At 39.5% G+C, this 14,282-nt stretch overlaps 1 protein-coding gene across 1 annotated transcript; it reads right to left on the bottom strand.

Moving 5' to 3' along the window:
* Window positions 1–914: 914 nt before the first annotated feature.
* Window positions 915–12,741, bottom strand: LOC137866160 (noelin-3-like). The gene is made up of 6 exons (XM_068701863.1): window positions 12,264–12,741; window positions 9,222–9,365; window positions 7,798–7,953; window positions 6,585–6,804; window positions 4,366–4,472; window positions 915–3,146 (listed from the first exon to the last, which is right to left on the bottom strand). Exons 1-6 carry the CDS (start codon window positions 12,330–12,332, stop codon window positions 2,469–2,471), a joined length of 1,374 nt encoding a protein of 457 aa, XP_068557964.1. The 5' UTR covers window positions 12,333–12,741; the 3' UTR covers window positions 915–2,468.
* Window positions 12,742–14,282: the final 1,541 nt, after the last annotated feature.

The raw sequence follows: 14,282 nt of genomic DNA, 5'->3' as shown, positions 1-14,282 counted from the left end.
GGAAATTGCCAACTGTCAATATTACTACATAATATATTCTATAGCATTGTTGCACTGTACATGCCAGTATATTTGGATGTTCTTCACCAAATAAAAAGTTACAATCAGTCCTCAGAACCCAATCAAGCCAACAAACCAAAGAGTGAAGTTTTATGAGCAGTTGTCATCAAGTACAAAGTGACTCTTAGAGCTCAAACATGCTGCTCTCTTCCTTACGGAAAGAAGTGGTGGAAAATATAAAAGTACATTTTCTCTTGCACTGTAATTAAGTATAATTACATTTTCATTTAGTAATATGTTTATTTCACAAGTTTACTATTTACTTTGCAGATTCAAATCAATAAATAGAAGATATGATTAACAAATTAATTTAGATATATTAATGTAAGATCAAATTCACAAGCTACATAGCAGTATATAAAGCAATCAAAATTGATTCCACCTTTAACCACCTGCTGCACAATTAAGGTGATTTACACATTTATAAAGCAAGGATATATTGTACATTGTACCTATAAATAGGCCATTCTGCCTTATGTGTGATTTTACTTTTGGTACTTTAAGTAGTTGATGCTAATACATTTGTACTTTGACTTAAAATTTTTAATGCACAATTTGTATTTGTAACAGTAAAATAAGTAAGGTAGTGCAGGAACTGAGAAATAACCTCAGCCACTTTGTCCTTTTCAGAGGACAATGAAATACAATTTTGGCAGAAAAGCATTGTTGCAGTCAGTCTATAATTTAAAGTGACGTCAGATTAAATCATAGTGCAGTGCTACTTCATGTCAGAGGCATTTCATTGTTCCCTTTTGTTTGCAGAAAAGTCTCTTGAACAAATTTACTAAGCTCTTATCCTAAGAACACAAATACGCAGAACACTGACTTAATGAAAACAATATTTTTATTGTGTGTAACTTCTTATTTACACAAATGAATGTGTATTAAAGTTATCTACTGCTGTCTGTATAAATAGACCATTAATACAGCTAGAGAAAAGGAGAATGGGATGTTGCGCAGATACAAAATACACAGGTATACAGTTACAGTACAGTAAATGCTATTAGGATAGCCAACATTCATGCACGAGAACTGTTATCCTTAGGTTTACAGAACATACTGCACTGAGTAAGGCATACAAGCTGTTGCTGAAGTTACAAAAAAGCTAATATCTCAAAGTACTAAGTTAAAGGCAGCACGTTTTGCTGTTTGCTGAAATACTTTGACTTACTACTTCAAGACATCCTATGACCTGGATGACTGAGAATCTTCATAGACACAAGAAAGCCAAGTACAGTAATTATACAGGTGCATTATGGTTCATCACATTTCTTATTGTCTTGTACAAGGTCAAGTGCGAAATCTTTTGAAAGGAAAAGTACAGTGATAAATTGAAAGCTAAATGGAGGAAGTGAAAGGCAGGAATAAATTAGTAGATGATGAATAAATGGCAAGGAAACAATGGAAACAAAATTAACAATTAAGTCAAAATATGACTAAATTAGGGCCTTGAGTATTTGCAATACTGAATGAGAAAACCATTATTAAAATGAACCTTTCGTTTTAGAGAGAAAAGGGAACTGTAGAAATTACAGGATGTTCATTGTTCAGAGTTTCTAAAAGTTGCTAAGTTAAAGTGGCATTATTAAATTGTGTTACCTGCAATATGTGTCATAATGGACATTTAAATGTTTTAATTTTGTGCAGCCATCTATTATCTCTGCCATGTATGTGAGTGAGCGTGCAGCTCTGTGGTAGTCCACGGCTAATCTTGCATTTTGCTGCAGCAAACTGCATAATATTTTGGGTGCCCAGTTATGGCTGCATGCTCAAGGACCTTATGGTTGCAGTGACTCACACTTTTTAAAAACACCTTCTTTTTTTTTGCTTGTTTTATACTGCCATTGACTGTCTGCTGACTCCTCACTCACTACATATAACCGGTCCCCGGCTGGTAGGGGCCACTGGTGATAACAAAGCTGTGTGCATCTGCGACCCCCCCATCTGCTATTCTGTGCCCATAGAGAGGGAATAATGGTTGGTGGTCTGTTAAGTTATTGGAATGAACAGTGTGTTTGGCTAACAGCTAATAGAACTACCAGTACACTCACTACTGTACCTCGCTGCAACTGGTGGGCAGACAGATACACACAATACAACAGTGGTTGTTACAGACACACCTGGCAGAGATTCATTCTACTGAATTATTTTTTGGGGGGAAGAAACTGCTATGTTTCCACATGGAGAAGATCATAATTAGTTAACTCTTCGTATGAAAATAGCAAATTGCAAGATGTCGGTAAATAAATGAGTATGAAATGCCCAAAACTAATTGGGGAAATTACATAAATACATAAATAAAAACATAAATAAACAGATAAATAATAAATACATTAATTAGAACATTCAGATGCAACCATATATTTTTTTCCATGTTTTCCTATCACTTAAACAGTAGGTGCCACGGCTTAAGAGTCGTCCTCAGTTTTGATGATGTGGAAAAGTGTAACATTAAAAAGGACCTGGTGGCCGTTGTTCCAGCCGTAGAGCGCGCGGTCCCTGGCATTGTAGTCCAACATAGACATGTGGAAGTACTGGTTATGAAAGGGAATGTCTGTATACTCGTATGTGGAGGTTTTAGTGGAGTAAGCATAGTACACCTTGGCACCGGTCAGGTGGGAGTTAGTGATGTAGAGCGTTCCACAGATCATAAAAGACTCGCCAGCGTTCCTCTTTGAGTATTCTGTGTTCCATGTGTTGAGGATCTGGAGCGTGTCCGGGTTCAGCTGGCTGATGACTATGTTCCCAGCGTTTTGGTTGGTGGCGTACACTGCCCACAGGCCCAGCTCGTCTGCCATCATGTCGATGTCAGAGAAGCCTCCCCACGTGTAGGGGTAAACGTTATGGAACCCCGCTGACTCTAGAGCCCTCTGGGTGACCACGCGGCCCGTCTCAAAGCTGTACCTCACTATGATGTTGCTCTGCATCTTGTTGTAGTACAGAGAGCCATTGTACACCACATGGTCGGTGCCAGCCCATTTGAAAGGCAGGTTGTAGGTTCGCGACTCGACTCCTGCCACAAAATCAGCTATGGATTTATACTCTTTTACTATCTTGTTGTTGGTGTAGCTGTCCATGTACCAGATCTGAGGACAAATAAGTAAAGACAACGTTCCTGTGAAACAATAACCACCTGTAAAACTAAAAACTGCATCTATATAATATGTCCATGAAAAAGTATAGGAGATGGGGCTTTCACTAAAAAAAGAGGATGAAAGAATACAGGAGCTCCATAAAAGTGGAAATAAAAAGACCCAGACATTCGTTGTAGGCCAAGTTCAATGATTTAAATTGGTATTGATAAGGTCAAACTGGGACCAAGGGAGCGTAACTTTAACTACCCTAGGAAGGAGAAAGAGGCTTTTTGGATTTATCATCTCAGAATACTGCGTCCAAATGAAGATTTTAGTATTTGATAGTTTTTATGGTTGTTTTATAAAAGATAGTTTTGTAATTTTGGAGTATCTTAATATTTGCTATCCGGTGTAAGATCTGCTGTGGAGTTTTTGATCATTAGTCAATTGGTTTCGATGGAGCAATGTTTCGAAAAGCAACTTTTATGTTTGTATCTCTCCATTTGTCAATGTTTTTTATATGTTCACGTTCAAGCAGGCAGGTGACGCAATGCAAATCCCTACTTCATGCCATTACACTGACTGACAGTTGATGGTAGGAACAGCCAAGACGTCTAGCAAAGTGTCAGCAAAAGGCAGAAGACTGCGAGTTAGAGTTGGTGTGATATATGGATGTAAACAAATTATTAAAAAAAAAACATAAAAAATGCTCTAAGCAAAGAAAATAGTCAAAGTCCTTAACTTGGTTGAGCAAACTGTAAGCAATGCTATGCCTGACTAAATACAGGCTTCTTCCTTTCTGTGACACTTTATCAACTTGAAGCGTTTGCTGTGTACATTTATTTGAAATGTCTAGGTTTAAGGTGCAGCATCCTTTAAAAGCTGGCCATTAATGTGTCGAGTGCTCGGGGGATAATTGACAAAGTATGCAAAGGCTGTGCTTTTACCTCTTCTGTTAAACATGCTGATGAAGGCACTGTGCCAAGAGTGTTGAGTGAGTTCTCCCATTCATTTAAAAGAATGCACAAAATGTCCAGAGAGGGACATCAACATTTATGTTTGATCCCAGCAGTTAAAGTGTACAAAAAGTTTTAGTGAGTATAATATTGCAAGTCAACAAATCTCTCCCCAGTGAACAGCAGGAGGGAAGCGGTTGTATGTAAATTATTAAATTGCCCCGCGTTGCTTCAAAGGCTCGCGACATACAGCAAAGACCATTAACTCGGCTCACCCTGTTGTTTTTGGGAGACGCCTGTGGGTCGGTCATCCAGGCTCCAAATCTGGTCCCTGAAGTTTTCACAGTCAGCGGCCCAGTGATCTTCATTAGCTTGCCACATGCTGCGGAAACATCACACAGCTTTGGTCACATACAGCACAAACTGCTGCAGCTCCACATGATGAAACTACAGCCAGTGTTATGATGATAATATTGGAATAAATACAATATGTGGCAAACAGATAAACAAAAGTTCTAGATCTGGACTGTTTGTGCTCATCATCTGGACACATACCATTATGCTTTTCTCTTTTATAGAAACAAAGAGGATAACCAGTGTTGGGACTTCACCATGTGGTTGGAACAAAGGGAGTTGGGGCCTACCTGGCAGTTCAACACCCTGACCCACCAGAAGTTAAATCTCAGCTGTGTGTGACTCAACACTGTCTCATTGGACGAGGGCCGTGGGCACCACAGGGAATCTATAGTGTAGTCTTAATTTCACTGGATGAATAATAGACTGTCTGTTTTGGATCCGAAGGAGAAGCGGATAACTTGTTATACCGATATATTGTTTAACCGCTATTTTACCTAATCAATCAAAGCTTCACACACTATGAATGCTGTAGTAATCATCTCTAGCTCAGGCAGAATTCCAGCCACATATCATTAGCATTCACATGTTAGCTATTCACGTTGACACTTTGACAGGCTCCATCAGTGTTGAAAACATGGCAGTCGGCAAATTGGAGTTTAGTTATGCAAACCATTATCAGAGGCAAAGCTGCTTTGAAGGCAGAATTAAATGAGCACACACTGTGCTTTAGGGCTGTCTAAATTGGCCAAAGAAAACATTTGAATATTCATTCTTAAAAAAAGACAAAGGTTCGAACAATTCAAATATATATTTTTGCGCATTACGTCCATGGCATTGTGTCCTAACTGGTCCCAAGCGACGCAGCACCTTTCTGGGCGACACGCCGTTTTGACCTGAGCTTTCAGTCAGACGTCCTGTTTCTAATTAATCCTGTTGCTTGCTTTGAAAGCGCCACAATGGTATAAGAACAGCTGATTGGTGAAGTTAAAATTAGTTATCTATATAATGTTGAATTGCTCCTCCTACAGCTTGACCAATCCGCAGTGAAAGCGTTTTTAGAAGCGTTAAAGACGTCACTCGCACGTCTCTCGGAACAGATGAGTTTTCATTATAATAAATCACATCAATTCACACTGAGTCTGTGAGATGAACGTCCAACGGAGATCCAGCGGAGGTTTGAACTTATTAACCGTATCTATATTGATTGATGAAGCTTCCTAGTCTGTTTGTGAGCTCGCCTGTTTCACTACAGGCAGATTCCCCTCACTTGCTACGGTGGGCGAAGAAATAAAATCAATTAATCAATACATGGGCCTACAAATACTGATTATTTGAAAACTATTTTGGTTCAGTAAATGTCTGACTGTCAGCCAGCCTTGTGAAGGCAGGTTAGCGAGCCGCTGTCTGCTCAGCTCCCCAGGAGCTGCGTCTGACAGACGGGCAGAGACGTTTACCGGAGTTGGTGTTGATTGCATGTCAGAACACTTACATGCGGCTCACGTCTCACTTCCAGAGTGGATTCCCAGTAAAACGTTACGATAAATTTAATTTGATGAAATTTACATTGTTTGACTCCTGTCATGCGGTGCAATTAGTGTATGTGAGCCAGACAGTTGCTTTAGTGCTGCTGAATTATTAAGCACATTTAGATGTAAAACAAAATCCTAGATTTGTAAATTACCAAATAATTAAATTTTTGATTTAATCTAACCATTTGGCATTACCTTTATGGCCAACTGAGGCCCATTGAGGCCCACTGGTTGAGTATAGCTAAATTAAACATCAATGAGTGAAGCAAAGGAACTAAAGCTTCAGTTCCAAACGAAAAAAAACGGAACCAGAAGGATTCAAAAATAATAAATAGACATATACTTAGCATTCGGGATTTTACACTGTAGTAGTGTTATTTAGCAGCCACGGCTTCCTGATGCTACCACCTTTTACCTCTAGCTTGGGAAATTGTTCTTTGAGGATTTCTCAACATGATTTCTGCCTCCAGTAGCAGTTCTACTGTCCCCTGCTCTTTATCCAAAATGCCAATCTGCTGATAGCTGCAAGAAATGCGCTTATGATTCCTCTGCCATCAAATAATCTGTGCTCACCGTGCCTGAATCTGCTCGTTCTGCGATGGACTTACTGAGTTTGCTCATACAGTTGCGGAGGCGATTTTCCAGGTTTAGGACCCTCTGTTGCAGCTCCTCGTAGTCGTAGGCTCCCATTTCCTCCTGGATGGCCATCAACACGGCAGACAGGTTCCTGATCTCCTCTTTGAACTGGGAGATGAGCTTGGCATCTGTCTTGTATTGCTCCAGGACAGGTATCAGCGGTTGCAGGGACTCCATCTTTCCCTTTAGCTCCTAGAAAACGGCAAAAATACACCACTGCAAAGTACCTATCTTTGCAAATCTCTCAATGCAGAAAGACAGTTCAGTTTGTTTGTAATGCAGCTGTTTCAGGGGAGTTTTACAGTACAAGATTAAACATCTTTAACCAAGCAGAACATTCAAGAAAGAAAACTGAAGCACATTTTCTACTCCCTTTGGTTCACTTGTTGATCTTTTACTGCATCTTTTTATAGTAGTGGGTACATCCTTTGTTTTGCACAAAATTCAGATTCTTCTTGAAAAACAGATTTGTAATAATTGCAAGAAATTGTCTGTATTAAAAGTTTATCTTGAGAAAGAGCGAGGAGGGAGAAATTTTAGTAAGAGCCAAACAAATTTCACTAATGGATGATAATAATCATTATAGTAATTGTCCCGATTATTATTGATGTGTAATGTCAGGGCCAATTATACAATGTCAAATTACATGGTAATCCTCTCTCTTTTCTGTGAAAATAAAAAAAAAGTTCTTCTCTCTGAAAGGTATCAGTATTGATGATTTGTACCTTGGTATTACTTGGTGTCAGATTTTTACAGTGGTGTTCAGAGGTTCACAGGAAGAGGCAGTAGCATGTATAACATAACGTACCAGATGAGTTTATATAAGTGAAAACTACACTGAAAAACTAAAATATTGTACTTGACTACTGCTGCAAAAAGTACATTACTCTTTGCCTACATGTTTTTTTTTATTTTAAACAAATTGTAAATGGAAATACTTCATGTAACCATCAGGATCTTGTCACTCTCGCTGATAAGAGTTTTAAGAATCTGGATGCTTTCTTCACAGCCTGTCTAACTTTTAAGACCATTTTGTCCTTTGCCGGGCATTGGTAGACATGTATTGATCTAGTCAAGAATTAAAGTTAATCTATTCAGATGCTTCTGAGGTATCTTTGGAGGAGATCCTTTAACAGACTCTCTTGTGATGTTTCTCACAAAGTTAAACCTCAAACAGAAATATACCTGAAAGTTTTTGTTGACGAGCGTCTTCCTGTCCGATTCGATCTGTCGAAACTTTGACCGCAATCCTTTGATCTGGCTCTCCATCCTCATGATATACTGAAAGTCCCTCTGCGTCCGCAGGTTCAGCACCTCAATTGACTGCGACATGTTCTGCACCTTTTGAAAAGAATGAAACCGTGCAGCATTGATTTTTCCATCCACTGCAAGATTAAAATGTCCTCCATGTTCAGCTGTTTAGTAGCATGCCATGCTCCAACTTCCCAAAGAACAAATCAACATTTTAACCTCCAACAGGATTGTCTTTTAACCATCCATGTGTAAACTGAATAGAGCTTTGAATGGATTTTACATGGACACGTAACTGTTACATGGCAACATTCTTGCTCTGTTTTCTCTTAGTTTTTAAACATATATTCTACTTTGTCAGTTAAAAGTGCCTGTTTTTTAAGTGTCTATTGAATCTGCTTGGTTTGATAACACATTTCAGAGTAGATATTTGACACAGAAACATTATAGTGACTCTCTGGTTTGACAAAAGCTCAGTGGGTTTTTGGGGCATGTGAACAAGAAGAAATGTGGTCCTGTCTCTCTTTTCTCTTTGGCTCTAATTTTAACCAACCAACACTACTGGAGCACATCGCTAGCAAAGTGGCACAACACTCATACATTGTGTTCTGCATACTTTTCTGGCTCTGGTTGAGGGATCCTGAAATGGCCTCACTGAAGCCCTGAGGCAGCTTAGTACATTAGTATCAAAGGCCCCAGTGAATGACAGAAAACACCCTTCGGCATACAACATTAAAATGTAGGCTAGACCAATGTTTCCTTATAAGGCATAGTGATTGAGGAAAGTGCAATTTTTATGGTTGTAGAAAACGCTTTTTAAAAAAAACAATGTCATCTGGAATTGAAAGTCATGTTTCTACTTCAATTCACAACGTTGGTTATTCAGAGCTACTTTTGTGTGATTGATTCAAAATTCATACTTTAAAAAAATAAATTGTGCTGAATGGAAAAAAGTAATAAAAACCATCGAAAGGCTGATTTTCTGATGAGAGTCCACTTTCTGACAGAAATAATGTTCCTAATCAAAAGCCTAAAGCCTGATAATAATCCACCAATAGCCTTCAATGGATGTTTGCGAAAAAATGGGAACACTACAGTTCTGTTTAGGCGGGATGCAGCGCAGCCATTCAGCTGATGTCATCCATGTAATATATTCAGAAGTGGAAAATAGGGTTATGGACCTGGCTGGTGCAATCTCTCTGAGGATTAGGGCAACAAAGAAGTATGAAGAAAGATAGAAATCAATGTGATGTGTCATATGAATTTAGGTGTGCTGGTTGCTTACAGTGAATGTGTGTGTTTAAAGAGTCATTGGCATTGTCGCTGAAGCAGAAACATGTGTTGCCATGAGCACATACCTTCTCCAGGAGCTGGCGGAGCTGTCTTCCTTTGGCATCTCTGGAGCACAGATTCTGTTCAGGTGCCACCACTGTGCAGATACAACGCCCATCTGCATCTTGAGCTGAGCTGTACACCTGCCAGCCCTCCTTTGGCCTGATGGTCTGCATGCAGAAACACAAGTACATTTGTAAATGCACAGCACACATATCTACAGGCAGACACACTAAAGAGATTTAGCCCCGATGATATCACTAACAGGAAATTACGGCACACAGCTGTTAGGTTTTCTTATTTTTCCTCATGGGTCATCCGTTCTTCTGCCTTGTGCCCGCAAAGCTTTAACAGCAACCGTAACTTGTAAAAAGTTGTAAAAAGTCTGGGCTTTGCAGGAATACATTGCTTTTGTTTTCATATATCCCTCCACAGTATATGGTCGCCAGTGAATTTCCTCTTCAACAATAAATAGTGTTTCCTGGCTTTGATAAATAACCCAAGTACAGAAATTCCTCTGTTTCTCCTCACTGGGCCTGAACTGAAAGTCCTGCTGGGAGACTCAGATAAACCTGATTTGTGGGAGCTTTTCCCACACTTCATTACATTCAGTATGCTCCAAAGCGATAGAGTAAAAAAGCTTAAAGAACATAAAGTTATGCATCATCAGCCAATGCAGCATATTTTAATGCACCACCAACTACACAATAAAAACCAGTTCCACTTCAAATATTGATCAAAGTGTCCTGAAGTGCTGGAAAAGTTGATAGCTATCAAACAGACAAACAGCATCAGTATTATTTGAACAATACTGCTGTTTATTTTCAGCATGGGAAATTAACACAGCCTCCAGCCAAATATTGGCACCCTTTGTCTGCGGATGGCATATTTGTCTGCACTACCAGCGTCTTTGGCAGACAACCAACCATTATTTGGAGTTTGTTCTGCTTTCTAAAACTCAATCTGGCTGGAGAATAACATGTGAAATGTGAACTTTGCCCTCAGCAAGCCTTTGAAGCTTGTGGATAAAAAAGAGGAGTGTCCTGTTTTCATAGTGCAGGCGTCCTTTTCCTTCTCCCATTCATCCTTACCTGTTAGCCTGAGCAGTTTAAAGAGCGTTTGGTCTCAGCCATGAAAGATCGTGGCCCCTCTGAGCAGGCAAAGACGTCCCGTCAAGAAGAAAGCTCAGACATAATTACTTTGTAGGTTTACTGTATTACAGCCGTAGAAAAGAACGTGTTTTAAGAACGTAATGGCTGATCAAACCTCGGATAGGTCATTTGCAATGAAGAAATTTGTGTTTTTAATATTTAATCTCAAATTTAGGTTTAAACACTGCCTGTGCCACATCTTTTTGCTTTTTTGTATCTTGAAGTCAAACAATAATAACAAAATACCTTCTGCACTATCAATCTTCTGAGCTTTCATTCTGTCTCCCTGCACAACTCTCTTATGTTACCGTTATCAGATTGTGAGAAAATTGTTTCAGGTGTTATCAAAACACTACAGGCCTGATCTTTGTACCCCTTGCTATTGTTTGCTGGTAAAGTTTACTATCTTGGAATTAAAGCTTATTCTACTGATACCCTGATGCTAAATTGGTCCTTGTATGATTGTTAGATAAAAGGCATGAAGATATAATAATATCATAGTCTCACCATTACAATCTTATTTTTGACATTATGCGCCACCTCTGAACTCATGCTCAACAATAGTGATATTGCATTGAAATATCTGGAGGTCAAGTGTGGTACGTTGAAGTAGTGTGAGAGACACTGGATGGCTTGGTGCACCATGACTGTAGCTGCAATCAGTCTCTCTCATAGCATCATAGCTGGATGGAATAAAAGAGGGAGAGAAAAAAAAACACCCGCAGCTCTTCTTTTCCTTACTTTGCTTTGAAAGGCTCCGAAAAAGAAACCAGTTTCACTACCATGTTAAAACGGTCTTTCTCCACTGTCTCTTTAGTGACACACTTCCTTTCCCCCTCTTCTCATCATCACATTTCCTCATATTAAAATGAATCTGTAGCTCAGCCAAGCCAGATGCGCTCTCCATCTCCGCACAAAGAGTGTTTTCTCTCATAATTCCGACAGCTGGTTCTTCTTTGTTTTTGCCGTTCATTTAGACTTTCTGACATATCTCTATTCAGTTGTCAGTTTACCTGTAAACGTTTTTCTCTTTTTGTGAACAATTGAGAAACAGTAATTCTGCACACCACTTTCAATCATGGCAAGGTGATACAGTATGTGAGGACACTGCTTTGCAATCAAGACACTGGCACAGGGATTGTACTCTGCATGGTGGGATGAGCCTAATAGACCATTGTTCTCGCCCAAATGGCTTGGTGATCTACAAGCTGCTCTTCCTAATTTGTTACAATGCTCCAAAATGCATTCCCTTTTCGTAAAGCACAGGACACATTTCCCTATAAAGCATTGCATTTGAAAAGAATAGAGTAAAGTAGCACGAAAAAATACATGACATGAGACGACACAAAACATTTCAGTGAAAGTATATGCCTGTATCAAGATGTTTAGTGCCGCTTCCTCTGTCCGGGGGGGGGGGGGGGGGGGGGGATTTAGATATAATTCATTGTAGCAATATGTTTTATTTATTTATTTACTATTTACAATGATTGAACTCTCCCTTAAATGTGAGTTATATGCCTGGCAGTACTCCAGGATCAATATCAATGCTATTTGGTTGATGTAGGCAATAAACATCAGTGCTGTGAGGCTGCTTCTTCCTTTACCACCACTTTATTTCAATCTTTATTATTTCAGATTTTTTTTCCCCCAAAACATTTCTGACATATTAGTGTTAATTACTGTCAATGCCGGGTCAATGCCGGAGCGCATACAGCCTACAGCGACTACAGCAAAGAAGCAGCCCCAAATGCCAGGAACCTGAAATGACTCATTCTCTCTGTTGTTGGTCCTTCCTTGACCGTTGCGCAATGCTCCACCCTAATTCTTCAACGGAACTTTTAAACAAGAAGTGTGCATGCCAATATTAGCTCGCGTCGAAGTTCTTTTTTGAGAGAAATGTGAAGGCAGGGAACTCACCACTGAAGGGCAGTATCCGATCAGCAGCAGAAACAGCAGCGGGTTCAGGACCACGGACAGCGACCACATTCTGTCGGGTGCTTCAACGTTTCCCTCCTCAGCTCCTCCGCGACGGGTACAACAGTTTTCACGCAGGTTTTCTGACCGTGGGCTCGCGCCACCTCGTCCGCTACGCGCTGGTAAAAAGCACGGCTTCCTGGGGAGGAGGGGGGCACATCCAACCACTCGTCCCCGTCACGCATGCCATGTGGGCAGCGGGGAGAAACCTCGTCACTGCAAGAAAGTGAAAAAGTTTGTGGGTATGCATGCAGCGAAAATCCTAGCTGCGTTTGGATTACAGGGACCGTTCTTCACGGATATGACATCATCCATCTGCCTCTCTCTGGACTTTTAATGAATCCAGCGTGCGTGTGCGTGTGCGTGTGTGTGAGTGGAGGAACCACCGGCAGCTGTGCGGTGACAAAAGTTGCAGCTGGCAGTATTCACCAAAAAATAGGAGAGAGAGGCGTGAGATCAGAGCTGCTGCTGCGTTTTTGTGCAAGACTGTTCACGCAAAGAGAGAGAGAGAGAGAGAGAGAGAGAGAGAGAGAGAGAGAGAGAGAGAGAGAGAGAGAGAGAGAGAGAGAGAGGATAATTATGATAGCAACTAAATAACAAAATGTACTTTTATATGGCAAGGATTACTATTATTTCATTTTTGGTGAACTACTTTAGTGTTTAAGTGAAAATGTAGTTCAGTTCACCAAAATTACCATAAAACATTTTCAAAATAAATTAATAAGTTCAATTTCAAAAATATCATATACCAAAATATGGAGTCAAAATGTGAGAAAATAAGTACATTTTTACTTACTATATAGATCAAAATCAATTGAAGTTGAACCAACCAAACAACAGCTGGAGCTCCATTTGGCTAACTGCTATGTGTTAACAAGAGTCTGGCCAATCTCTTAACTTTTAGGCAGCAGGCTGCTTACACAGCTTTACATTGAAGCAATCATGAAATTGCGGGCAGACATAAGTCAATGAAATAGTGAAACAAAAAAGTTACTTTTTAAATTATTCAGTTTTTTTCACTGGCAGAAAATGAGCTTTTCTATATCTGGCCACCAAAAAACAACCTTGTTTTTATTGGAACTGCTCTATTACAGTAAGAGGGGCGTTGTGTCTGGAAATAGAGTTTGCAGTTATTTTTTTAAATGACAATTTTCAATGCTGTGACCACTACAAACAAAACATTTTTTTTGTATTTTGAATGAACCAACCATTTAAACAGGGGAAACACTCCTGATCACTACGACCTAATTTCCGTATAGGAAACTTAACATCTGTCATATTACTGAAACAAATTAAACAGTTTCTGTGGCGTAGTGCTGTTGTAATGTTCCTCTCCGGCCAAAGCCATTAGTCACATACTCTCATATGGCACAATATTTTCAGTGCATAAAATAATTGAGACAAGGTGTTAAATAATGCGTGGAGTGCTCATTATGCATGCAAATAGAGTTCACAGTTTGTGGAGGGCTAAGATGAACAGTTGTTTATTCAGCTTTGGTGCTCAAGCTGTTTACTTCAGTTAAGATCTACTGTAACAAAACACTGGTAATTTTATGTCTAAACATAAACCTTCTGACATTTTCATGTTTTTGAATAAGACTGGAAACATCTTTGGGAAAAAAGTGCTCCAGGCTACTTTTGTTTGACATGTATCTTATTTCTCCTAACCAGTAGTTCAAGAATGTTTTCTGCAGCGTTTGAAGAAATGGCTTTGAGTATAACTTACTGGGGACAAAACACAAATGTCCTATTGGTTTATATTTCATGATTATGAGATGAACCCATCTGCAAAAACTTTGCATCGACTAAGAGTCTTAAAAGCATTCATTAGTTTAGACATTGTGCTAAAAATAGTCAAGTAATAGCAGATATAGCCTTTTTCAAATGGATATTCCTTTTGTTTACAACATTCTTGATTGGTCGATAGATTTAATCTCATCTCTAATATATGCCCGGATCATT

Source organism: Cebidichthys violaceus, unplaced genomic scaffold, assembly GCF_023349555.1.
Source record: "Cebidichthys violaceus isolate CVI_PGR_0920_01 unplaced genomic scaffold, fCebVio1.0.p SCAF_8, whole genome shotgun sequence".
NCBI lineage: Eukaryota > Metazoa > Chordata > Actinopteri > Perciformes > Stichaeidae > Cebidichthys > Cebidichthys violaceus.
Note: the sequence above shows the minus strand (reverse complement) of the source record. Positions and strands in the feature narration are given on the sequence as shown.

Excerpts from the sequence above, each read along its gene's own strand:
- LOC137866160 (XM_068701863.1), bottom strand. The coding sequence starts at position 12,332 with ATGTGGTCGCTGTCCGTGGTCCTGAACCCGCTGCTGTTTCTGCTGCTG. Across the intron at positions 7,954-9,221 it reads TCCGCCAGCTCCTGGAGAAG|GTGCAGAACATGTCGCAGTC; the intron begins GTATGTGCTCAT and ends TCTTTTCAAAAG. Across the intron at positions 3,147-4,365 it reads CGTCTCCCAAAAACAACAGG|ATCTGGTACATGGACAGCTA; the intron begins GTGAGCCGAGTT and ends ATTTGTCCTCAG.